We start from the raw sequence: 26,015 nt of genomic DNA, 5'->3' as shown, positions 1-26,015 counted from the left end.
CATATTCTTTTTGTTTTGTATTTGCAATGTATTTACTCTTTTGCCTGCACTCTACGGTAATTTTAAAATCCGCTTAGAACATGATGTATTCTTTTAGGATCCTTGTACTCCCGCTCTGCTGTAAAGCTTTCATGTAAAAGTTCAAAACATTTTATAGCGATAATAAGGAACACTGGATTGATTTGCACTGAAAGCCAAAAGAACACAGCTCACATATTTGTAGTTTGCAGGAAGATAGATGGATGTGCTGCAGCCTAGCAGTAACATAACAATTTAGCCAGACACTTACCTTTTAATTTTGTTTTTCCCTTTTTTAGAGTGGGGACCTCACTTCCTGTGGCCCTCATCATTTTGAGGTGGGGTTAAGATGAGCATAACCAGTGACGAAGTGAATTTCCTGGTGTATCGCTATCTTCAGGAGTCAGGTAAGATCTTGTTAATCTTTTATCTATATTTAAAATGCTTTTAAGAAACACTGTAGGCACCATAACCAGTTGAACACGTTGAGGTGGTTATGATAAATTATTACTCGCCATTTAGTAGAGATTCTTGGTTTCAAGTAGTCTGAAGCTTTATGGTGGATATATGGCTATGCTTGGCTTCACACCATAGCGGGGTAGCAGGCAGCGATTGGCTAAGAGCATCAGCTGATGGGAACGATTTTCACAGTTTTGCCTATTATAATTTGTAGACAAGTAGTGCAGCTAAAGAAATAGATGTGCAAGTTTGTCCAGATTTTGAGAATGCCCCGTATACCTAGGATTGTCTCCGTTATTGTCAGTTATAAGTCGTATATCAAAAGGAACGCATTATTTTTTTTCCACGCTAAAACTATTCATATTTTGATAAGCGGGTTTCAAAGCAGCCAATAAACTCAAATTTTCTAAGCAACTTTATACATTTTTAACAGTAAATTCTATGAAGGTATTTACCATTGTCTTTTTGTCATGGTTAATGCTGACATTTAATTACTAATATTTGCTAAATTTTAAGGTAAACCTTTTTTTGTTGTTGACATTTTACATTTTTGTGTGCAGTTTGAAGCATACAATTATGCATAGACATTTTGACCGATATAAATGTAGCAATATAAGGACATGGATACAATAGAAAATATCCATGAGACTGCACTTTTTATATTGTAAAATACATGAGGAAAGTGAAAGTACGAGACCGAACAGGTTAAATTTAGCTTGTTAACTGACTACACTTGTGGTTGTACACGAGGCTAAAGAGACAAACTAGGTCACTTTGTTGAAACAAATGAGAAGGTAACCATTTTTTACCAGATTAAAAAAAAATTGTATCCTTTGAATTTCATAAACCTTGTTTATTTAGTTGCGGTAGTATAACTAATTTGTGTTCTGCTGCATCCCCTCAGTACAAAAATGCACCTTATTTTTACCTTATTATTATTTATGGGGAAATTACAGGGACAGTTTTAGGACCTGACCATCTTATTTTTGAAATATGGAATTTTGCATATTTGTCTATTTCTAAGCAGGTAATCATTTTAATTCATTATCATTCAATTCATTATCATGTTTGGCTTGAGGGCATGGTCCAAGTTTACTTCTAATTAAACCTCTTTCTCACTAACAAAGGCTGTGAGAACTTTGAAGATAACCATAGATGTTTGTTCTTTTGTATCTTTGTAAAAATCCATTCAAAAGCAATGTCAATTGTTGGTGTATTACACATTTTTTTGTTTTCTTTTCAACTGTTTACATGTATATGTAATGTTCTACCTACTGCCTAAGACAAAATAAAGAATGCCAAAAAAAAAAAATCCATTCAAAGCACTTCAAATTGAAATAAATAAATTCAAAGGAAAAAATGTAGTCACGGTAGTTGAAGTGGTTAATATATCAAAAATTTGTTGCCCAAGGCTCCCTGGCCTTCTCCTCCCTATATCCCCGGTACTCTTAGTTGAAATGGTAACAAAACCCTTTTAATTAGTTATAAAAAAAATAAAATAAACTGTCACCAAATTCTTCTGCTCAAATTCTGTGCCTACCCCCCCTATAATGAATAACCAAGGAGTGTCCAGTTCTCTGATCACAGGTGCTTTCACTCCATTTTGTCATTTTGCTTTTATTATTTTAGGAGACAGGATATCCAATACCTTAGTCCTAATTGCCAGTCCCTTCCACAAAGAAGTGGCATTAGCCATCCATGCTCCACACATTTAAAATAAAATGTCCATACCTACCCACCCCTATTGTCTCTTGTAATAAAGGTTGTCCTTAATCTTTAATTACAATAAACAAAATACAGAAACTTGTAACACTTTTTCATACTTATATTTTTCAGAGCTTTATTTTCTGCCCAGAGAAAACACTAAAAAGCTTACAAAATGGCAAACAATCCAACGTGCCTTAAAAATAATCCAAGGCAAGGGGTTTGTAGGATGAATAAAGGTTTGGAAATCTAGAGACCATTTTGACTACTATGTAACTGGATAGGTCATTCACTCCAATGTAATTCAAAATTCACCTTGAATTCTCACTTGAACGATTAACCCTGCTAGAGTACTTCAGCTTGAAAACGTTATTTAGGGGTTAACAAAGTGTCCAGTTTTTGTGGCGTTAAACGCATGCCAATTTTACAAGAGAATCTATAGAGACAAAGTAGCACCCTCCCAGCTGCCAGTCAGATGCCAAATAGGTTGCTTTTCCCATTTTCTGTGGGCCCCTGTGTCCCAATGCTTCTCTAAGCACTGGAAGACCATCAGTACTGATCATTTTTTCTTTCTGGAGTCTGGCAAGGATTCCTCCTGCTTCTACATTAGCGCTAAGTTATTTATAGATATTGGGGGAGGGAGAGGGCCCTAGTAGCCATTCACATACAATCCATGCCACTCATTGAAATTTACTTGGCAAAGTCTAAATAAAAACACTTTTAATTTGTTTGCTTTGGTTTCCACTAATATGCAAGTGTGGTGCTGAATCCATTGGTGGAATTCGTCGTTATCGCATGCCAACTTCTGTGCATCTGCAGCTTCAGTGACCAAGTGCAATGAGCAAGTCAAAAATGCTTTATTTTAGTTAACAAAAAAAGAAATGATGGTCCAGGCACTCAAGTTCAATCCAGTGGGCAGATTTATTGGAGAAAAATTTAAACAACTTTTCGGCCCATAACAGGGCCTTTGTTAAGCTTGACAAAGGCCCTGTTGTGGGCCGAAAAGTTGTTTCGATTTTGCTCCAATAAATCTGCCCACTGGATTGAACTTGAATGCCTGGACCATTATTACCTTTTTGCAAATCACATTGTGAGGATTGACCAACCTCATGTTCGGTTGCACCCTGGGATCGAGGAGAGTGCAAAAACCATATTGGTAATTATTTTAGTTAACAACTTAAATAAGTAGTCTGTGTTGAGTTACACACTAAATGTTGCTCTGTTTCTTTTGATTAATGTAAGTTGTTTTAGGTGCTGGTGAAGATGAATGATTTCAAGTCTATGATTAGCTAGATTTATTGTTTCGGTTCTGACATTTTAGTCTTGAAAGGCTTACATGGATACATATTTTGTTCTTGTTTTTTAAAAAATGTATTTCTACCAAATATTCTGACTACAAATTTCATTAAAAAAACTGCTTTCAGCACACACTTGTGTGAAATAACATACATGTAATTCAAATTTGTCTAACCTATTCGGTTAGTCCACAGAAAATGGAAAAAGCAAACATAAAATAAATAACTAAATTAGCAGTTTTAATTGAATTTTAAGAACGTAACATTTTATAGAAGGACAAGCACAGGAGGACCAGAGTGTGAACAAAGAAACATTTCTGGAACATTACAAATGGGCCCAGCTGTGAAACAGTGGGGTGTTTGAGAAATGAGAAGAATTCAAATGTTGTTGTTGCTGTGCTACTCAGTTTGAACTCAGTACAGAAAGTACAGAAAGCATTGTTATGGCGCAAAAGTGTATTTCTTTTATAGTACGCCCATGATGAACCACGCCAAAGGTCAAAATACCACTTCCAGGACCCAATTTATTTTTCATTTTGAAGTTGCTGGTCTTTGCTAAAACAATCAAGTAGTTTTTTAACCCCTTAAGGACACATGACATGTGTGACATGTCATGATTCCCTTTTATTCCAGAAGTTTGGTCCTTAAGGGGTTAAATATAATTTGGAAAAAAGTGTGCAAACAACAGTTATTTGTGGGAGCCTGTTATTGTTATTGTTATTGCTATTAACTTTACTGTGCCATTCATTGAAAAGCATAACGTTTTAGAATAGACGTGGCCGTCTCACTTCCTAAGCCTGATTGCTCACTGATTTGAGAGGACCTGGACTAATCATTAGACATATTAAATACACTATCCTTATTATATTTTTACAATATAAGGAAACGCTTTTAAGGGAGATGAGAATAGAAAATAAGTCTAGCAGGAAGCGGCACTTTGATTACTTACATTGTGGGTGCACTAGGGCACTCCTGACACCATAACAACTACAGTGCGCTATAGTAGTTAAATGTAGTCAAAAGAAATGTTTCAATGTTTGCATTTCTGCACACATTGCAGGTTTTACACCTTTCAGTAGACAAATGAGTGATAATAAATATTTTATAAACTCGATGCTGTGCAATGGTCTATTAGATTAAATATTTCTGTGCAGTATTACTCCAAACAAACCAAAATTCCAAAATGAGCAGATCAGAGATGTGACGAGTATTTTATCACAATGTTAGAGTAGATTTCAGTTAAGAAGTTGTGTAATTCTGAACCCCCTGACAAATGGTTACCCCTTATTTAGTTTGGATTTCAAATCTATAGAATTGGTGTAGCAAAAACCTCTAGTCAAAGTTATCTCCAGGTTGTAAACTCTTTAATCATCTCATCTTTAACCCCTTCAGGACGGAGTCAATAGTGCACGTTCTGATCAAAACAAAACGTAAACAAAAACTAGAATTTGCGCTATATGTCTGTTCACCCGTAGTTCCCCTCTTTCATATTATATGCACCCACACTTATTATATATCATTTTGTTCAGGAGAAACAGGGCTTTAATTTATCATTAACTATTCATATATGGAACATAATTCATTATGAATAACATTTTAAAAAAATGTGAGAAAATAAGATTTTTTTTTAAATTTGTATTTCCGTCTGACATTTTAGCTGTGAATGTCATAATACTGTTTTACTGCACAAAAATGCACATATTTGTAATCAGCGATGTCTCACGAGTACAACAGTATCCCCCATTAACAGGTTTTATGGTGTTTTGGAAAGCTACAGGGTCAAATATAGGACGTTCCATTTTCAAATCGAAATTTGCCAGATTGGTAATGTTACCTTTGAGACGGTGTGGTAGCCCAGCAATGAGAATTACCCCCATAATGGCATACCATTTGAAAAAGTAGACAACCAAAGGTATTGAAAGTGGGGTATGTTTAGTCTTTTTTAGTAGCCACTTAGTCACAAACACTGGCCAAAGTTAGCGTTCATATTTGTTTTTGTGTTAAAAAAGCAAAAAACAAATATTTGGCCAGTGTTTGTGACTAAGTGGCTACTAAGAAAGACTGGACATACCCCACTTGCAATACCTTGGGTTGTCTACTTTTGCAAATGGTATGCCATCATGTAAAGAAAATGAAATGCAAGCCTTATATGTGACTCTCTAACTTTCCAAAACACCATGAAACCTGTACATGGGGGGTACTGTTATTCTCGGGATACTTCACTAAACACAAATATTAGTGTTTTAAAACAGTAAAACATATTACAACAATAATATAGTCCATAAAAGTGCTGTTCGTTTGTAAAAAATGCAAAAAACGTCACTTTTACTTAAAATATCATCGTTGTAATACAATTTACCAATTTGAAACACTAATATTTGAGTTCAGCGAAGTCTCCCGAGTAAAACAGTACCCCCCATGTACAGGTTTTATGTTGTCTTGGAGAGTTACAGGGTCAAATATAGTGCTTGCAAATTAAATTCTCAGCACTTTCTCCCTGTGTTGTCAGGTATGTCAATCAAATTTTAATTAATCAAATAACCTAATTATGTTAAAAGATTAATTAAATATACACGTAGAATTTTAATATATATGCATTTATAGGTATTTAAATTCTACGTGTATACTAATGTAATCTTTTATGTAATTATATGTATTTATCTATATATGTATATTTGCGGTTATTTGCATTTTATATATAGATAGATATATATAGAATGTCATTCTAAGTGTATTTTGTTACCTATATATATATATATTAATAAAAAAATACAGTTAGAATGAAATTACATATGTATATATAATTTATATTAAATTTTGTTTCAATATTTTATTTATTAATTTTATTATTTTATTTATTTATTATTGTAATTATACGTATTTATATATGTATAATATATATGTATATATCTATTAAATATATAATATATGTATATTATATATATGTAACGTCATTCTAAGTGTATTTTAATACTAATATATATACTAATGTTAGTATTAAAATACACTATGTATGACATTAAATATATATAATATACATATATTATATATATAATATATATTATATATATATAAATATATTTATTTTAATTTTACACATGTGTAATATTTTTTTTTACACCTCCCACCAGCAGGGGGACTGTCTGACATTTCAGACAGCCCCCCTGCTGGCAGATCCACAGCCAGCTATAGGGGGCCATGTGATCGCTCTTTGAGAGCGATCACATGGCCCCTGGGGGCCTGATTTGCCATGGGAGGGCTGCCTGGGCTGTGAGGCAGTCCTCCCGAAGTGGAGCGCCGGGAAGGTGAGTATACCGGGCGCTCCAGGGGCTTCAGCCGTTACGGCGTGCTATGCCGTCACAACGGCTTTAAAGCCCACTTAAACCGTGACGGCATAGCACGTCGTAACGGCGTTAAGGGGTTAATCATCTATTGTCTCTTCACTGTATTTTGTCTGTTAATTGTTTGCGATTGTGTATCCACATTGTATAATTGTAAACTGTAGAAGATTAGGCTGGGGCTATATTATAATTGATTATAATGTGCGAACACACAAAGAAATTGTAAAAGCAATCTTACCTGCAGTTGGGCAATACCATTACATGCACATTTTTACATAAAATAAAGTTTCCATATACTCAGAAGGAACTTAAGTTATGTAACCTGGGATTAAATGAACTCAAAGTCGTTAAATGAACACTCCAAGCATGATAACCACTACAGCATTATATAGTGGTTATGGTGATCTGAGTGCACCGGTGTCCCTCCAATGTAAGTAATCTAAATACTGCAATGCATACCTAGTTCATTAACTGGGAGTGCCAGCTGATCACATTGAGGCAATGAGCTAAACTCTGCAATGCCGGGCTTAGTTCAAGTAACAGAGCTTTCAGGAGAGGATGTGAGGAGCAGCGTCCGTAGTAGTAGTTACTGAACAGTTTGAATATTTACATTGGTGGGCATTCCAGGTACTATAACCACCCCAATCACGCTGTAGTGATTATGGTGTTAAGTGTTGCATTAAAGTGGTTTTAAATTAAATACGTGATACATGAAGATCAGATAAACTGTTTTGGAGATCGAGATAAAGGATACAAATGTATAAATGTGGAGATCCGGTGACTGATAGGTAGATAAAAGGGTACATAGATTGATGTGCAAGTAGACAGATTGGTACATAGTAGAGTGTGATCTTTTACCAAGTTGGAATTTTTCCTTTTTTATTTTTAAGTTGAAAAAACTCTGCAATAGTAATAGTCATGTCAGCAAAGCTACAAGAAAGAAACTTCAGTTGACATATTCTAGAAGTCCCAGGTTTTCTTTATGTATACATTTCCAGAACTGACACATTGGTTTTCGTGTTAGATTAATTACTTTTTATTTTACGTTCTATTTCTGGCTTTTCTCCACCCTCTTAAATAGAAGTTCCAAAAATCAGATGTCAAGATGTGGAGAATATATTTCTAGCAGTAGCATCTGGCTTATTTGGCATTGTCTACATTGCATATTGACATGTCTGGAATTACCCTAGCTTGTCACATGTTTGTTCTGCAGGTGGGTTGTGTAGGCTGTCTTAGTCTGAACGCTGCTCTTTTCCAGCTCATTTGTAATAATAAAGATTGCTTTGCATGGAATATACAGATATTTCTAGATACATGCCATTAGAACGTGTGAATGTCTAAATATCACTTTAAAAAATGTATTAATGTATACATGTCTGAGTGTGTTTCTAACTATGGCCTCGATTTAATAAGTTTTCCAAAGGATTCAATACTGTTAGAAAAACCTTCCAAATTATTTAGCTACAAATATCTCCATAGACTTTAACGGTAACTTTTGGAAAGATCTCTAATCATTTGGAATACTTATTAAATAGAGTCCTAGGTGTGTGAAAACTCAGTCTTTTAATGTTTTGGGCAAGGGTAGGCAACTTTCAGCACTCCAGACCAGATGACATCTTTGTCAATGCTCATATACAGCCATAATACTGGCAAAGCATCAGGGGAGATGTAGTCCATGATATCTGAATGTCACGTATTCATCCTAACATGGTTAGTGGCATTTACTGTCCTGACAGGAAAAGTTGTGCCGAGCAACATTACTGTGCTGACAGGAAAAGTTGTGCCGAGCAGCAATCATGCACATGGAAACCTGGTAATTATTTTTGGGGTCAAAGGCCGGTCATGGCCAATCAAATCCACAGGATGGTTTGTGCTGAGCAGCAATCATGCACATGGAAACCCGGTAATTGCCTTTGCAGTCAAAGGCCGGTTAAAGCCAATCGAATCCACAGGAGGGGTATTTAAACCCAATTCTCCTCTTGCTTATTGCCCTGTCGTGGTTTCAAGCCCATGGTTATCCAAAAGTGCGTTCCTGATCTTGATTTTCTGGTATTTGACTTTGGCTTTGATTTGACTTCCCTGATATCTGGTATCTTTGACTTTTGGCATTCCCTCATCTTTGTGTCTGATTCTGTGTCCCTGACCTCGGCAAGTATTTTGACTATTCTTGGAGACTTTAAGTCCGGCTATTCTAAGGTCCGGTTATATGATATTCTTAGTCCTAGGTGTGACACAGTACTGAGTGCTGGATCAACTTGTAATCCTGACACTGAATTGCCGGAGGATGTTATCACCCACGAGCGATGCTGTGCAATCACATGTACACTTGGCCATGACTTCCAAAATGGCATACATGCAAATGCAGCTTCATGGAGCTTACATATATACACTATGCATTTAATTATTTTAGTCTATATGGTCTGGATGTGCATAACAGTCAGGCATACAATGTAACTCAAAAATTGGAGAGCGTGCTTCAGATGGACTTTGCATTATCTGGGCTTCATAGCCTTCTCTAGCAGATCTCTCCTGAATTCATGAAAACAATCATTTCTCAATTAGCCATTTCTCTATTATTTTCTTTTGAGGAAACCCAAGTACCATCACAAAGTATACTGGCCTTCAATAACTTGTGTTCTCTCCCATAATGTTCCTTCTATGCATATTTAACATGATTTACTGTTCAGATATTTTTCTCCAGTCAACAGGACACATTAATATCTAAGGAAAACGTTATGTATGCTTCATCTGTATAATAGTCATTCTTCTTCAGAGGATGACTTAGTTGATACAATAGTTGAATTAATGGATGATTCAACATCGGATCCATTTCATTTAGACATCTTTTTGATTTGCAAGAATTATGATTCTATTTTTTTTTTATTGTTTCTGAAATTCATTTGAAAGGTACTTTATCATGTGACATGCATGATTCATTGAATCACTATGGAGTAGTCTTGATGCTTTATAAAAATGAAAGGATATGTGCTTTATGGATTAGCTGGTGTCAACAATGTGTGCCAAGAATGTTCTGGTGCTATGAACTTGAGTCTAAGTTTTATTTTTAGTCTATAAATAATGTACTTTCTGTTTTAGAGATGCATCATCAAAATTAACTTCAAGTTCATAATCCCAGCCCATTGTATTCTCATAATTATAGAGTTTTTGATTTGTTTGCATACAACTCTGAAATTTAATTTTCAAAAACAAGCAGTATGCTATGTTCACACACAACCATTTTGCTTGCCTCAGATTCATATTCTTTAAATTCACAGAGTAATTTACTATACACTAGATCAGGGGTAGGCAACCTTTTAGCAGCACTGTGCCGATATAGGATTGTGATGTCCTGTAGCGTGCCGATCCTCAGGCCCGTCACTACAGGCAAGCTCACCAAGCAATTGCTTGGGGCCCCGAGCTGGCCTGGGCCCCCAAGCAAGGCCGGCCATTTCTATAAGGCTGCAGCGCTCTATAGAGAGCCTCAGGTGGCTGCAGCACTGCCTCTTTCGTCATCTCCCCTTCCCTATAGCGTGGCCGAGCTCCTCTTCCTCCTGTCAGTCCGGCTGGGTACCACGCGGTACAGGAGATTTAGTTTCCTGTTCCCGGCCGGACTGACAGGAAGTGCACCCTGAGCTCGGCCACGCTACAGGGAAGGGGAGGTGAGAAGAACATAGGGAGGGGGGGAGTAAAAAGAACATAGGCGGGGGAGTAAGAAGGACATGGGGAGAGGAGTAAAAAGGACACAGGGGGAGGGGAGTAAGAAGGACACAGGGGGAGGGGAATAAGAATGACACAGGGGGAGGGGAATAAGAAGGACACAGGGGGAGGGGAATAAGAAGGACACAGGGGGAGGGGAATAAGAAGGACACAGGGGGAGGGGAATAAGAAGGACACAGGGAGGGTGGGAGGGGAGTAAGAAGGACATAGGGAGAGGAGCAAGAAGAACATGGGGAGGGGGGAGAGTAGTAAGAAGAACATAGGGGGGGAATAGTAAGAAGAACATAGGGAGGGGGGAGGAGTAAGAAGAACATGGGGCAGAAAGAAGAACATAGGGAGGGGGAAGGAGTAAGAAGAACACGGAGGGGGGAGGAGTAAGAAGAACACGGAGGGGGGAGGAGTAAGAAGAACACGGAGGGGGGAGGAGTAAGAAGAACACAGGGGGGGGTGAGGAGATGAGGAGAACACAGGGAGGAGGGAGGTGAGGAGAAGGGGAGATTAGGAGAACACAGGGAGGGGGAGGTGAGGAGAAGGGGAGATTAGGAGAACACAGGGAGGGGGGAGGTGAGGAGAAGGGGAGATTAGGAGAACACAGGGAGGGGGGAGGTGAGGAGAAGGGGAGATGAGGAGAACACAGGGAGGGGGTGAGGAGAAGGGGAGATGAGGAGAACACAGGGAGGGGGGTGAGGAGAAGGGGAGATGAGGAGAACACAGGGAGGGGGGTGAGGAGAAGGGGAGATGAGGAGAACACAGGGAGGGGGTGAGGAGAAGGGGAGATGAGGAGAACACAGGGAGGGGGGTGAGGAGAAGGGGAGATGAGGAGAACACAGGGAGGGGGGTGAGCAGAAGGGGAGATGAGGAGAACACAGGGAGGGAGGGTGAGGAGAAGGGGAGATGAGGAGAACACAGGGAATTTTCAATTGTTGAAAATGTTCAAGTTTTATGCACATTATATGCAACAGCAGTATTTGCACTGTAAACCTTTTTTATTTATATAAAGTGTGGGTGTACTTAAACTGTGTGGCTATGCTGTGGTTCCTGTAGGCTTTGCGTGCGTGGGGGGGGGGCACCATGTCCATTTTGCTTGGGGCCCCCAAATTCCTTCAAACGGCCCTGCCGATCCTATTTTTTTAAATTGAGGTGTGTGTGCTGACGTATTCTGCTTGTGTTATTTATACTGTAATTGCTTTGTGTCGTTGTATTTGTGCGTATATGAGCTATTATATTGTATATGTTCATTAGTAGTTTACGGTATTGTGTATGATACATATGAATGTGGGCTGTGTATGAGGGCTGCGGAATTGTGTGTAGATGGATATGTCACATTGTGTGTTAGGTAGTGTATGGGGGCTGCTTGGGGTTTTGCACGTGAGAGGCTGCATGTGGGATTGTGTGCATGTATGTAGATTGTTAGTGGTGTTGCGTTTGTGGGGATTGTGTGTATGTTTGTGTGTGGGCTGTTCGTATTATTTGTATGAGGGGAGGCTTATTCTGCAGGTCTGTGTATGTCTAGCAGTGTGGGTGGCTTCCCTGGGTTCCAGTGGGGACCAGCCTGGGCAGGTACAGGTCAAGGACAGGAGCTGCAACATCAGCTGTGGGCTGCTCTACTACAGTGTGGATTCCCATTCACAAGTGCTGGGAGGTAGTGATCTGAGATCACTTCCTCTAAGTGTTGCAATGCATAAATTGAGGATTGTCCTTCACCACCTCTTTGTATTAGCAGATATCTGAAGTTTCACTGAGACTCCTGATAGGCCAGACCCTGTTTGGCTCTAGCAGCCTTGAGTGCCGTGGAAAGACACCTCGAGTGCCGTGCATGGCACTAGTGCCGTAGGTTGCCTACCCCTGCACTAGATTTTGTCCATCTGGAAAATGTCAGAATTCCGACCAGAATGGTTATTCTCTTAAGCTCATTCCAGACGGAATTCGGCCAACCTGGCCAAATCGGCCGGATGCATTTGGTATCTGGATTAAAATCAGTGCTTTCCACATTTAAACCTCATACAAAGTATAGGAATCAGAATATTTATAAAGCACTGATTTTGTTTTAATTTAATTTTTTAAATTCTCATCCTCCAGCAGGATGCCTGTTTTACGAGTTATTGTTTACTAGCATTTTGCAGACACGTGTTAATTTAAAATTCTGTTTGCCCACTGCAGTACTAGCAGTCAGCAGGCAAATTGTTAAACAACCCTCGAAAATGCAAGGATTAACCATATGGAGGCAAACCATATAAGTCAGGGGGGTCAGAATGACCACAATATTAGTATAATGGAGTTTAACAATCTCCCCTTTGCCCCACTTACCTAGGGGGCATATCTGCTAAACAGTGAGCAACCAGTTGCTGTCTAGTTGCTATAAAGACCCCATCCCATGGACATTGTGTGGGGAACTTTAACTTAAATAATAGTGGGTGGAGATATCATGTGGAAAAAATATATACTTACTATCTGACGTAGACAGATAGTAGACAACTATTACAAAAGACTGCACACTGTCATTGATGCTAAAGGGGGCAATACACAGTATTAAGAACTAAGAGTATACAGACTTTTGAAAATGGGGCATTTCATTTTTTTATTTGTTGCCATGTTTTATTTAATGATTGTCCCATCCTGTTATAACCTACAGTTGAATATGAATCCCATAATAAATAAAATAATTGTATTTGCCTGCTTACTCATATTTTCTTTAAAAATTGTATATATATTACCAATTCTCCAAGGGTGTCCAAACTTTTGAGCACAACTGTAACTAGCCTTTATTAGTCAGAGTTTGACCTTTGTTCTGTTGGTTACTAGCATTTTTTGGTATTTGGGTCATACAAGGAATTTTGTATTCTTATTAAGGGGCTGATATGAGCACTACCTCTCAAAGGCCGAGAGAGGCTCAGACCTTATCCAGTTTTTTTTTTTTAAGGATTCTGATATAATAAAAGAACACTAAAGCATTAGGAATACAAAGCTGATTCCCACTACTATAGTGTTTCTTTGCCTCCGTGGCCCTCCCTAAAACCCTTTTTCACTTTCCTTACATTGCGTTTTATATTTCAGGGTTAAGGGTACTGGGACAGCGTACCCAGACCCCTTCAATGAGATTAAGTGATCTGGGTCCCTTTAAATTAAAAAGGTACAGCTTTCTTTCTATCCTTTGTCTTAGGCTTCCACAGACAGGCCACGTTAGAATTGTGCATTGCGTAAAAATGTGTTGCAGCCGAATCACTTCGTACACATTTAAAAAATATTACAGATTTGGGAACACTGATTTTTGGCAGCTTAGCTCATCTGAATTTCATTAACAAAAAAATTCCCTCCCTTCTCCCTTGATCTGTAAACCCAATGACTAGAAAATGCTCCTATCATTCTACTGTACTATAATAATAATTATGTATGCATATTCTGCAGTACTAGGATTGGCAACATTTTGCGCCCGTTTAAATTTCATTAATGAAGTAGACAAACCAATCTGTGAATAAAAGCAATATTTAGTGACTGTCCCCTAGCCAAGAATTGTCTCCTGTTATTTAGTGACACTGGTAGAATTCATAATCACAAATCAAACTTAGGATGCTCATCCATTTCATGTTTCGTTTGGTCCGAAATTTGTGCTCAGAGTTCTGGAATTAGTACAATCACTCGACTGGATAAATTTAGATGTATTGCAGTTTGTAACTAAACAAATCTCAAAGTCTATTCCATATCTCTTCAGTAATATTGTTAGAGTTCCCCATTAGTTTTACATTAGCAATGTCAGTTCTGGATGTGTGAAAGCTATTCATTGTCTGAGAGCATCAACTTACACTGAGTCTCGGCCAATCAATGTAAAGGGAATCTATAGACACCCAGTCTATTTGATCTTTGCGAAGTGGTGTGAGGGTTATAAGCAGATCCCCTCGTATTTTAGGTATAAACACCTCAGGTGGATGAATACTGCGATAGTGTTCCTGTATGTCCACATAGGGACAACATTTGCATATCTATTGCAGATATATTATACTGATATATATATATATATATATATAAAAACAGAGAATAGAGTCAGCGCTAATATATCAGAAAGAGGTACAAAGGGCAGAAATCCCAAACAAGGACTCCCTCACGTGTCCTTGAAATAAATAAGAAAGGCAAACAAACAAAGGGATGGGACTGCGCCAGTGAGCAAAGTAGGTGAAATTAAAAGTCCTAGTTGAGGTAATAATTTTGAAATAGAGTCCAGTATAATGGAACTTTGGTCCTATGTTGGTCTCTGAAGTTATAGAGTTTTGCTCCTTGCAGGTATATGGAGGAGGGCGATGAGTGATGGAAATAATAATGGTAAAGGGTGATCCAAAAGGATTCATTCAAATAAAATAGAAGAGATAATACTCACTTTTTGTAGAGCTTAATACAGCTCTGGTATGAATAGCTTGCAGCGGTATGATCCCCGCTTACGGGATATGCGGTTAGTATATGCAGTGTAGTGACAGACAGCCAGGGGGGGGAGATAAAACAAAAAACAGTGATGGTGCAGTATGTTCCAAAAGTGGATAACACTTATTTAAATATAGTAGATCCACTCACATTTTATAGAGCTTATATTAGCTCTAGTGTAGTAGGCATACAGCGGTATAATCCCCGCCTCTGGGATATGTGGTGAGCGTTCTTTGAAATAGTTCTTTAATAGTTCTGAAATTATACTGGACTCTATTTCAAAATTATTACCTCAACTAGGACTTTTAATTTCACCTACTTTGCTCACTGGCGCAGTCCCATCCTTTGTTTGTTTGATATATATATATATAGGCTATATTAGAGCAGGGAAATCCCAGCCGGTTTCATACATTTCAAAAACAGTTTGACTCATAACTGGAATCAGTACCAGGGGACTCTTACCACACATAACAGGGTGCTGTAGTGGTTATGGTACCTAGAATGCTCACTCGCGCTAGCTAGGCCGTACAGAACTTTGGTTATTTCATTGACTCCGTACTGCTGGCATTTTTATTTTCAGCTCAGAACTTATCATGAACTTCAATTCTTCCAGTGCTCTAGTTGTTTATATATTTAGAAAACCGTTTAATAACCTCCATAATTGGAAAGCCAAATGACCCACATGGTACCATGGGAGTGTCAATTGGAGTAATTGTCTCCCTTGATACTAAACTATTATATTGGGTCACTTCTGCATGCCATAGGGATAGCTGAATGAAATAGAATTTACATTGATCAGTGCTATTAACACCCCCTCATTGAGGGTGACTCATCAATGTAGTGAAAATCTGTTGGAAATCTTTAAAGGCTTCCTGGCATAATACATTATAGCATATCACTGAGCTCATCATTTTATATTACCATCATTTGTAATATGCACATTACATATTTTTCGATGTGTTTTTTTTTTTTAATTATAATTAGAATATTCTTGTGAAGCTTATTAGCAAATGCATAGTTAAATAAAATATATTGTCAAGTTCAATAGAATCTATTCACTGGCTGAACTACTAGTATCTTTATACTAATTTATAGGAGGGTCTGTTGTACTATTTCAGTTGCTTATAATTCTTATAGAAAATATTCATCATGCTGTTAGAAAAACAAGATTAATGTGCTATATAACTGCTTTTAAAGAGCTCTTTTCAAATATGTTTGATTCATTTAAAAAAAAAAAATAAATAAAAGAACTTGTTAAAACCAAAAAAACAAATAGGGAAATGCCAGCCGGCTCCAGGAAAAGTATCTGAGTGTTGCCACGGTAACCAGCAGCAATGCTCTGATTAAATATATCAGGGCCAGCGAGGGACATCGAGCAGGGCCTCTACTCCAGCCAAGAAGATCTCACTATTGGCTTGGGCCCACTAGTGGAGAATGTGCTGGCCAGAGAGGGAGATCTTTGATCTCCCCACTGGAATTGTCGACCCTCTCCTGCCTGCCTCCCTGAAGCCATGATCTTGGTGGCCTTATGGCAAAGCTGGCCCTGCCTAGACGGTATGCTATGGTTTGAGGTGGCAAGAAACTTTTAAGACCTGGCTGCTTGCATTGGACTTGTAATTTTAAGCTCTGTGGTTTTATGTGGATTGTATCCATTAAGCCAATAAGACAAGTTTTTTTTTTTTAACTTCTCTACTGAAGCATGATGCTGACCAATAATTTTTTTTATCGTGTCCTACAACCAGTTACATAAAATTGACCTTGAAAGTCCTTCTTGACTGGTAGTAATGTCGTGGAAGCAGAAGATAAGACAATGGAAACACTGCTATAACAAACAAACTAAAACAGTAATGCTTGCAATGTAAAATTGTAATTCAGGCAAGACCTTTATTTGTGAGCTGGAGAGAAAAAAAACAGCAAATGGGACAGACTTTGGATTTTGCAATTTGTAGCTAGCACTACAGACACAGCTGGATATGATAGGACATTGCAGCATCCATTTGTGTTTTATAAATGGAAATATTTTAAAAGCAGAAAACACAGTGTACGAGTAATGTGCAAACCCATATCTCACTTAAATGTCAAGATGAACTGTTTTTTCACACTTCACAGCAGCAGAAATAAATTATAGCTGGGATTTGATATTATGTGATCAGCAGTGAGGGGCTGTGATGGGCTCCATAGTGAGACACTGGGAACGTGACATTTCAGATTATAAATAAGTCTATAGAACATCTAATAAAGATACATTTCTTGGAAAAACTATCTATTTTTTTTTTTCCAAAACAGGTATATTTTGCCTTCTTAAAAACCATATGAAAATTTTTAAGCTAATGTTTTTTACTGGGCAGGAGTATCCAAAAGGCAGATCCCAGCTGTCATTGTTTTTGTAGTTATACGACACTGGTGATCTAACTTTTGGCCACCCATGCTATAGTAATCAGAGGCATATTCTATTTCATTGGGGACGATAGACAGGCACCAGGGCCGGACTGGGAAAAAAATTAGGCCCGGGCATTTTTCAATCAGAGCGGCCCCCTAAGAAGGGGGCGGGGCCAGAGAGGGTGTGTTTTGTCATCACTAATGACAAGCACACCCCCTCTCAAAGTGAGCATGTTAGTTCAATGCGCAGAGCCCCGCTGAAGAGCTCTAGCATTAGAAAAAGGCCCTGAATTTGTTCTGCGCAGCGCAAGCAAATTTTATAACATGCTTGCGCTGTGTTTGCTTTTAAATTGTCTCTGGTGTCTCCACAAGTGGGATACCAGAGGACAAAAGGGCCAGGAAAGTGCATGATGCATATGTTTGGAGCCTGCGTGTGTGTAGAGTGTGGTGTGGTATTGTGTAAATAGGTCAATTTCATTTGTGTTTGTGGTGTAATATGTGTGGCGTGTTAATTTGTATATTATTATAAATTCTGCAGGCAGGGCAGATATTTCTTGTTAGTTATTGTCCTTCCCCTCCCTTTCTAAATGTGTTATTATAAGTTCATGTATGTTTCCCCATATCATTTGGTTATTTGTATTATATTAAAGGTTGTTGCCGTGTGTTAGTTCCTTTTGGAACAGTGTGTCCTGGTTGATTTGTTCAGGGATCCCAGTGACAAAATCTAGAAACCTGTTGGCTCATTGCATGTTTTCTGTAGCCTGGGACAAGTAAAAAAAGAGCTAGGCTTGAGAGCTACAAGTGCATTACTAAAGGCAGTAGCTGAAAGCGGCTAGGAAGCAGACTGGGTGGAGGAATATGGGAGCTCCGTCACACTTTTATACAAATGTGTAACTCTTGTATTAACACCTAATATAAAACATATATTGTAATAACATGATCATGTTGTGCTGAGACCAGAAATTAGATCAAGTATGTAAATTGTTTGATCAGTTTTTTGTGTTTTTTTGACAATCTCTATTTTTCATTTTAGTTGTAGTTTTGACAAGTACAAAGAAAAAATGAACAAGTCTAGGGTGTAGAATTTGCAAGCAATAACAGTGTGAGCTTCACAGGTCAAATATAGAAATAAACTCACATTGAATTTTAAACAAGTGCCACAAAAATGTTTGGTAAACTTTTATAAGAAACTAACACTCAACCCATCAATAGTGAAAAGCATGTTCCAGTTTAGTGTTTGATCATTAATTACATAATTATGTTAACAGTATATTGCCTAGACTGAGTATCTGCTTCATGACACTTTGCTGTAATCTGCAGTGCTTTAATGAAAAGGTTTATCCCAGTTAATGTTATAGCAGCAGATATATTGAGAAAATCATGCAATATCTTTATCATATTTAAATTGGGGTCACCTATCCCTATTGTATTCTATTCTATTCTGATTGTTACAAAAATCACTGTGTTATTCCTCCCCTTTGTTAAATATAGCAGCGTTGTGTGCACACTTGCTCTTAGAACTACTAGTAAAAGCTAAGAGACATTAGAAGCTCCCGGCCAGTTTGTAAAAATAAAACGAAAAAGGAAAGAAAACATCTGGTATTAAAAGGCTTTATAAAAAATATATACATTTCAATGTCTACAAAAATTTACCACCAGCCAGTTGTAATTTTGGCGGCAAATTTCAATTTAGTTTTAGTCATAGTCTTTTTATTAAAAAGCCGTTTTAGTCGTATTTTAGTAATCTACATTTTTGTTTTAGTCGTATTGTAGTCGACTAAAACTCCAGTAGATTTTAGTTGACACAACTAAAGTCTAATGGGTTTAGTAAAATCCTCTATCTGTCTCTTTTGCTCCGTCTCCAGCCTCTCTAGGTGTCTCTCTCCCAAGCCCTGGTAGGTCTCTTTTGCCCCTTCCATAGCCCCTCTGGCAGCAAATTCCAATTTTGTTTTAGTTATAGTCTTTTGACTAAAATGCCATTTTTGTTTTAGTTGTATTTTAGTCATGTAAATTGTTTTCGTTTTAGTTTAGTTGTAGTCAACTAAATCTAAAATATTTTAGTCAACTAAAATCTGACTAAAATTGTTAGTCAACAAAATTAAAGGACCACTATAGGCACCCAGATCACTTCAGCTCAATGAAGTGGTCTGGGTGCCAGGTTCAGCTAGGTTTAACCCTTTTTGCTGTAAACATAGCAGTTTCAGAGAAACTATGTTTACACTAGGGTTAATCCAGCCTCTAGCGACTGTCTCATTGACAGCCGCTAGAGGCGCTTCCGCGCTTCTCACTGTGACGCCATAGGAAAGCATTGTGAATGCTTTCCTATGAGACTGGCTGAATGCGCGCATGCACATTCAGCCACTGACGGAAGAAGAGGGAGGAGAGTCCCAGCACCGAGGGAGCCTGGCGCTGGAAAAAAGGTAAGATTTTAGCCCCCTTCCTTTAAAAAACAAAAAAAACAAAGCTATAACGCAATAAGGTACTTAAGCAACATTACATGGACTGTTATGTTATGATAAATTGTTTGTTACCGAACCTGAACTGTACCTCCCCAAATGACTTCCTTATTGGCCTGCAAGCCTAATGGTTATGTCGCTATACCGTAAACAAATAAAAAGATTTACAAAAAAAAAAGATTTTAGCCCCCTTCCTCCCCCTTCAGCGCCACGGGAGTAGGACCCTGAGGGTGGGGGCACCCTCAGGGCACTATAGTGCCAGGAAAACACGTTTTGTTTTCCTGGCACTATAGTGGTCCTTTAACACTGCTACCAGCTAAGCTTTCCACCCAGTGCAACCAATTGCCAAGTTCTTACTGACTGATGTTAAATAAACAGCCAAGGCTGACAGATGGACAAGGAATCTGGAAAGTATAAGCACAATATCTAAAGGTCCAAGACGTGAAGCCTTCTTGTCTCAAAGCCTTGAGACTTCTGAAAAGAAAATGTTAGCCTTTATAATGCAGTGGTTTAGAAGCAATTCCTCAAGACAACTAACTGTGTGTCGTAACAAGGTTACCTAACTGTGTTTAACAAAATAACAAACACTGGAAGGTCTTCAGAGACTCTCTTTAAAGGAGTTGTAAAACATATATGTATTACTAGTGGAGTTGTATTGTATCCTATGTTTCAGAAGAAATTAAAGATTAAGCCATTCTTTCAAATGACCAGGAGTAGGGTAGAGTTAGGGTTAGCTGTAGGGTTAGGGTCAGTCTAGGGTTATGTTGGCGGTAAGGTAAATGTTAATGCTGGGTTTGGGTTAATTTTGTTTAAAGGTTTAGGGTTAGTGTGGGTTTAAGGATAAAGTTAGGGTAGGCATATGGTTAGTGTAATCGTAGGGCAAGGTGTATGGTTGGTATAGTGATGGGGGGTTTGTGTTGGGTTACATTAACTGCTAAATATGCATTTAGACACTAAACATATTAGGAAATTAACAATTATGACTGGTATGTGATTCTATTTTGAGTTATTTTTAATATGCAGTGTCATCGTGTGCTTTAAATACTGTATTTTCCAAGTGCATTCAATTATTATGAGGACAAGGAATATTAAGAAAATTAGCTTAAACTAAATATCCTGTGCCTTACTGATTTGTACATGCATTAAATTTGCATGCAGAGTATCAAAGACTGCACAATAAAATGGTTAGTGCCTATTAGTAAACAAAGAACTTACAGGCTTATCCACTAAATGCTGGAATGTGTGAACTGCAAACCGCATTTACCAAATTTAGACCACAATAGAGCATAGATAACTTCTGAAATTCAACTATTAGTCCAATTTGGTTATTTTGGTTGTTTAATTTTGAATTTAACGTAGAAACATAGAAACATAGAATGTGACGGCAGATAAAAAACATTCGGCCCATCTAGTCTGCCCAATTTTAAAAAATACTTTTAATTAGTCCCTGGACTTATCTTAAGTATAGGATAGGCTTATGCCTATCCCACGCATGCTTAAAGTCCCTCACTGTGTTAACCTCTACCATTTCAGCTGGAAGGCTATTCCATGCATCCACTACCCTCTCAGTAAAGTAATACTTCCTGAAATTATTTTTAAACCTTTGCCCGTCTAATTTAAGACTATGTCCTCTTGTTGTGGTAGTTTTTCTTCTTTTAAATATAGTCTTCTCCTTAACTGTGTTGATTCCCTTTATGTATTTAAATGTTTCTATCATATGCCCCCTGTTTCGTCTTTCCTCCAAGCTATACATGTTAAGATCCTTTAACCTTTCCTGGTAAGTTTTATCCTGCAATCCATCAACCAGCTTAGTAGCCCTTCTCTGAACTCTTTCTAAAGTATCAATATAGTTCTGAAGATACGGTCTCCAGTAATGTGTACAATACTCCAAGTGAGGTCTCACCAGTGTTCTGTACAATGGCATGAGCACTTCCCTCTTTCTACTGCTAATACCTCTCCCTATACAACCAAGCATTCTGCAAGCATTTCCTGCTGCTCTATTACATTGTCTGTCTACCTTTAAGTCATCTGAAATAATTACTCCTAAATCCCTTTCCTCAGATGTTGAGGTTAGTAGGCTATTAAATATTCTATACTCTGCGCTTGGGTTTTTACGCCCAAGATGCATTATCTTGCACTTATCCACATTAACATGTCAGTTGCCACAACCATTTTCCTAATTTATCTAAATCATTTGCCATTTGGCTTATTCCTCCTGGAACATCAGCCCTGTTGCAAATTTTAGTATCATCAGCAAAAAGACATACCTTACCATCAAGACCTTCTGCAATATCACTAATAAAAATATTAAAGAGAATGGGTCCAAGTACAGATCCCTGAGGTACCCTGAGCCACCCGGCCCTGCGGCACCAGCATGGAACGCTTCCGGCCCCAACAGAGTGTACCACCGGACCGGCCACCCGGTGGCACCTACATGCGCAGCCCCCAGGTACCACGGCCCACTGGGAAAATTCCTGGTATCCAAGTGGGCCAGTCCAGCCCTGACTACAACCTTCTGTTGCCTGTCATTTAGCCACTGACTAACCAATTCAACAATATTGGAATCCAAACTTAAAGTTTGCAGTTTATTGATGAGCCTTCTATGTGGGACAGTGTCAAAAGCCTTACTGAAATCTAGGTAGGCAATGTCTACTGCACCACCCTGATCTATTATTTTAGTTACTCAATCAAAATAATCTATAAGATTAGCTTGGCATTATCTCAATGAAGTAAACCCATGTTGTCTCTGATCTTGAAATCCATGTGATTTTAGATGTTCAACAATCCTATCCTTTAACATGGTTTCCATCACTTTCCCCACTACTGAAGTAAGGCTTACTTGCCTATAGTTGCCCGACTCCTCCCTACTACCTTTCTTGTGAATGAGTACAACATTTGCTAATTTCCAATCTTCTGGGACTACTCCTGTTAGCAATGATTGGTTAAATAAATCCGTTAATGGCTTTGCTAGTATACCACTAAGTTCTTTTAATAACTTTGGGTGTATTGCATCAGGCCCATTGACTTATTTGTCTTTACTTTTGACAGTTGAAATAGAACCCTTTCCTCTGTAAACGTACATGTAACAAATTACCCATTTGTCCTTTTTCTTAACTGAAGTCCCTCTCCTTCATTTTCATCTGTAAATACTGAACAAAAATATTCATTGAGGCAGTCAGCTAGACCTTTATCCTCTTCTACATACCTTCCTTCTTTTGTTTTTAATCTAAGTAGTCCTTGTTTTACTTTCCTTTTCTCATTTATGTATCTAAAAATGTGTTATCCCCTTTTTTACTGACTGTGCTATTCTCTCTGATGTGTGTGACTTGGAGGCTCTTATAGCTTGCTTAGCCTCTTTCTGCCTAATCTTATTGATCTGTCTGTTTTCCTCACTCTGTTTTTTTTTTTATAATTACTACAAAAAAAAAAAAAAAACAGAGTGAAGAAGAAAAACAGATCTACAAAATTTACCATTATTCACTGTGGAATAAATAAAATTTACTTGAAAGGAGAAAATGTCTGATAGGGAAATATTTCAAACGCTTTAAAATGCTTTCTTGAAACCTTTAATATGAGGATAATTACATAATGTCTGCTTAACATAGATAGTTTTATTCTCTGGTTATGTGATATGTTAAATTGAATTACTGGTTGTCTGAGCATTTGTTTTTTACTTTATTAAATAAAATTGAAGTTATGGTATTTAAAATATCTTTGAGAGGTAAAAACATTTAGATTTGCATAATGTATGCAAATTAATGGCTACCATGTAAGCAATAAACGTTCCTATCAGAGCAATTAATTAAAGTGAAAATTCAAAGTGAATTTCAAATGTAAAACCAGAGTAGCTAAACTGAAAGCTGTCTTACAGAATGCTATCATTTCAGGTAATTTGACCTTCAATTTTACATTTTTTTGGAGTTCTCACTCTAATGAATAACACTGTATGTGTGAATTTTGTGAGAGATTTACTGGGTTATTCACCAAAGTGGGAATTCAAAGTGAATTTCCAATTTAAGGTCAAAATATTTGAACTAGAAACATTCTCTGATTTAGCTATGGTTTCAGTTGAAACTCACTTTGAATTCACTTTGATGTCCCACTTTACTATATATCATATTAGACTTTATATACCTTCCCAATCACTTGATTTAGGACTGTCCAAGTATTTTTCTTTAGAGTCTCGCTTTCCTGGCACATCAGAGAAAACAAGTGTGACTGTCCATTTAACTTGTGAACTTGTGTCAATATCATGGGTCTCTTCCCCATTTGGTTCCAATGCTTACAGATGTTAATGGTATATTTTCATTATGTTTTCATTATTATGTTTGTTCTTCTTTATTAATTTCAACCATGTGATTATCTATCATCCAATAGTTTATGTAGTTACTTTATTGCTAGAGGTAGAGATAGGCCTACCTGAAATCTATAGGTTTTTATGAGCTCAGGGCTCATAAAAACCTAAAGCTACTAATGAGTTTACATCGATGTTGCACTTTAAATGCGTGCCAGAATGGCTAGTTCTGTGTGTGTAGCAAATATTGGCTTGTATTACAATCCAAGGTTTGAAAAGTATCACCACATTGTCTGCTGAAGAGCTGCTAGATATGTTGACACAATCACAATATCTTAGTTCTGATTGGTTTCAAGAGTGCTTTCACCACGATCGGTTAGCGAGCTATAGGCTCCCTACCTTTAATTACATGGTCAAGCTTAGACTCTGCTTTTAGAAGTGGTCGTGGTGGTAGAAATCTGTATGTGAAACATGTTTGCTTGAAGCACTGCACATACAGAGATATTTGCACTTTTGTGCCGAGGGCTAGTTAAATTCTGTTCTGGGCTGCCTAAAGTCAATTTTGTGCAAAAATTACATCTGTCATCACGGCACACTGTGCACTGGTAATATATATTCTCTGCTTCTCTCCTTGTAGGCAGGGCTGGGAGCACACCTGTAAGGGGAAATCTACATCTCCCCTCTCTCTCTCTGTACTTCCTACCTGCCTCCCTCAAGTGACAGTCATATGTTTTCAAATGATTCACTTCTTCCTGTCCACCCTCACTTCCTCCCTTCACATCCTCTGAGTCGGTGAAATGGTCCAATCACCTGCTTCTCCAATTATAGAGAAGCATCTGATTGGACAGCGCCATGGAGGCAGTGATCTTGACGGAGTCATGGAATCCAGCATAGTGTGCTTCACCCGGCAATGGATTTCAAGTAAGTTTTATTTTAGCTTTTTAACTTCATAATGTGGGGGTCTAATTAGCAATGCCTACTAGGGCATGCTGAATAAAAATAAAGTATTCACTAAAAAGGATGGAGTAACCCTTTAAGTGATCACAATCCTTCTAAAGGATTATAGACACTTCAACACAACCATCTAACTCCACTTTGAGAAAGTGCATGATGAACCACAAAAAGAAATATGTTCCTAGCAAGAAACTAATGCACTATTGTCTGTTTTAGCATAAGCAGGACAAGCACCACAAACACCTCCACTGAGCTGATGACATTTACAAATAACGTCACCACACTTAAACTTAATGATAGCTGGTCTGTAATATAAAGCAAATAATGGACAAATAAGCATTGCTACAACAACAAGATAACAGCAATGCTGCGTTTGAACATGATGAAAGAAACATACACTTATATCAATGTCAAGTTGCAACAGAAGAGGTTAATGATATTAGACCTATTATCACCGCTGCTCTATAAAAGCAATCAAACAGTCAAGTCAGATCTTTTCAATTGGACCCATTTCATTTGTAATTAACTTTGTTATCTAAGAGTACTGACCTCAAGATCATGTGATTACTGATGACTTATCTTAAGCCTGGTTGTAGGTCAATAATGATGTTTAACAGTGGGCGGTGTGACTGACAACATTTTTTTTTAAATTTTTGTAAACACTTATGCAATATCAATTGAAAGTCAGATAACACCAACCAATTGAATACCAACACTGAATTGTAAATCATTCTACAACTAGGACCTTTTTTGGGTGTTTTTTGTTTTGTTTTTATAAACAATTTAACATCAAACGTTATCTTTTAACATCATTAAATTATGCATTTTTTTTTAAATCTTTAATTTTGCGAAGTTTGTTATTCAGCCAGATGTAATACCTTATTCAGCCAGATGTAATACACCTTAATTTGTTTTCCATTGTTTTATCATGGTCCTTTTGTTGTAAAGCAATCATATGATTCTTTTTTTTTTATTTTTAAAAATGTTT

At 37.7% G+C, this 26,015-nt stretch overlaps 1 protein-coding gene across 3 annotated transcripts in view; it reads left to right on the top strand.

Moving 5' to 3' along the window:
- The window catches only part of TBL1X (transducin beta like 1 X-linked), a 332,695-nt gene that overhangs the window by 233,371 nt on the left and 73,309 nt on the right, over positions 1–26,015 (top strand). For all 3 annotated transcript variants that reach the window (XM_063450157.1, XM_063450158.1, XM_063450156.1), the window contains exon 3: positions 318–425. In XM_063450157.1, the coding sequence (XP_063306227.1) occupies positions 368–425 (58 nt within the window). In that variant the 5' untranslated portion in view covers positions 318–367. The remainder of the gene's footprint in view (positions 1–317; positions 426–26,015) is intronic.

The sequence above is a fragment of the Pelobates fuscus genome, chromosome 1 (genome assembly GCF_036172605.1).
Source record: "Pelobates fuscus isolate aPelFus1 chromosome 1, aPelFus1.pri, whole genome shotgun sequence".
Lineage (NCBI taxonomy): Eukaryota > Metazoa > Chordata > Amphibia > Anura > Pelobatidae > Pelobates > Pelobates fuscus.
The sequence above is the reverse complement of the archived record's forward strand: the minus strand, read 5'-3'. Positions and strand labels throughout refer to the sequence as shown.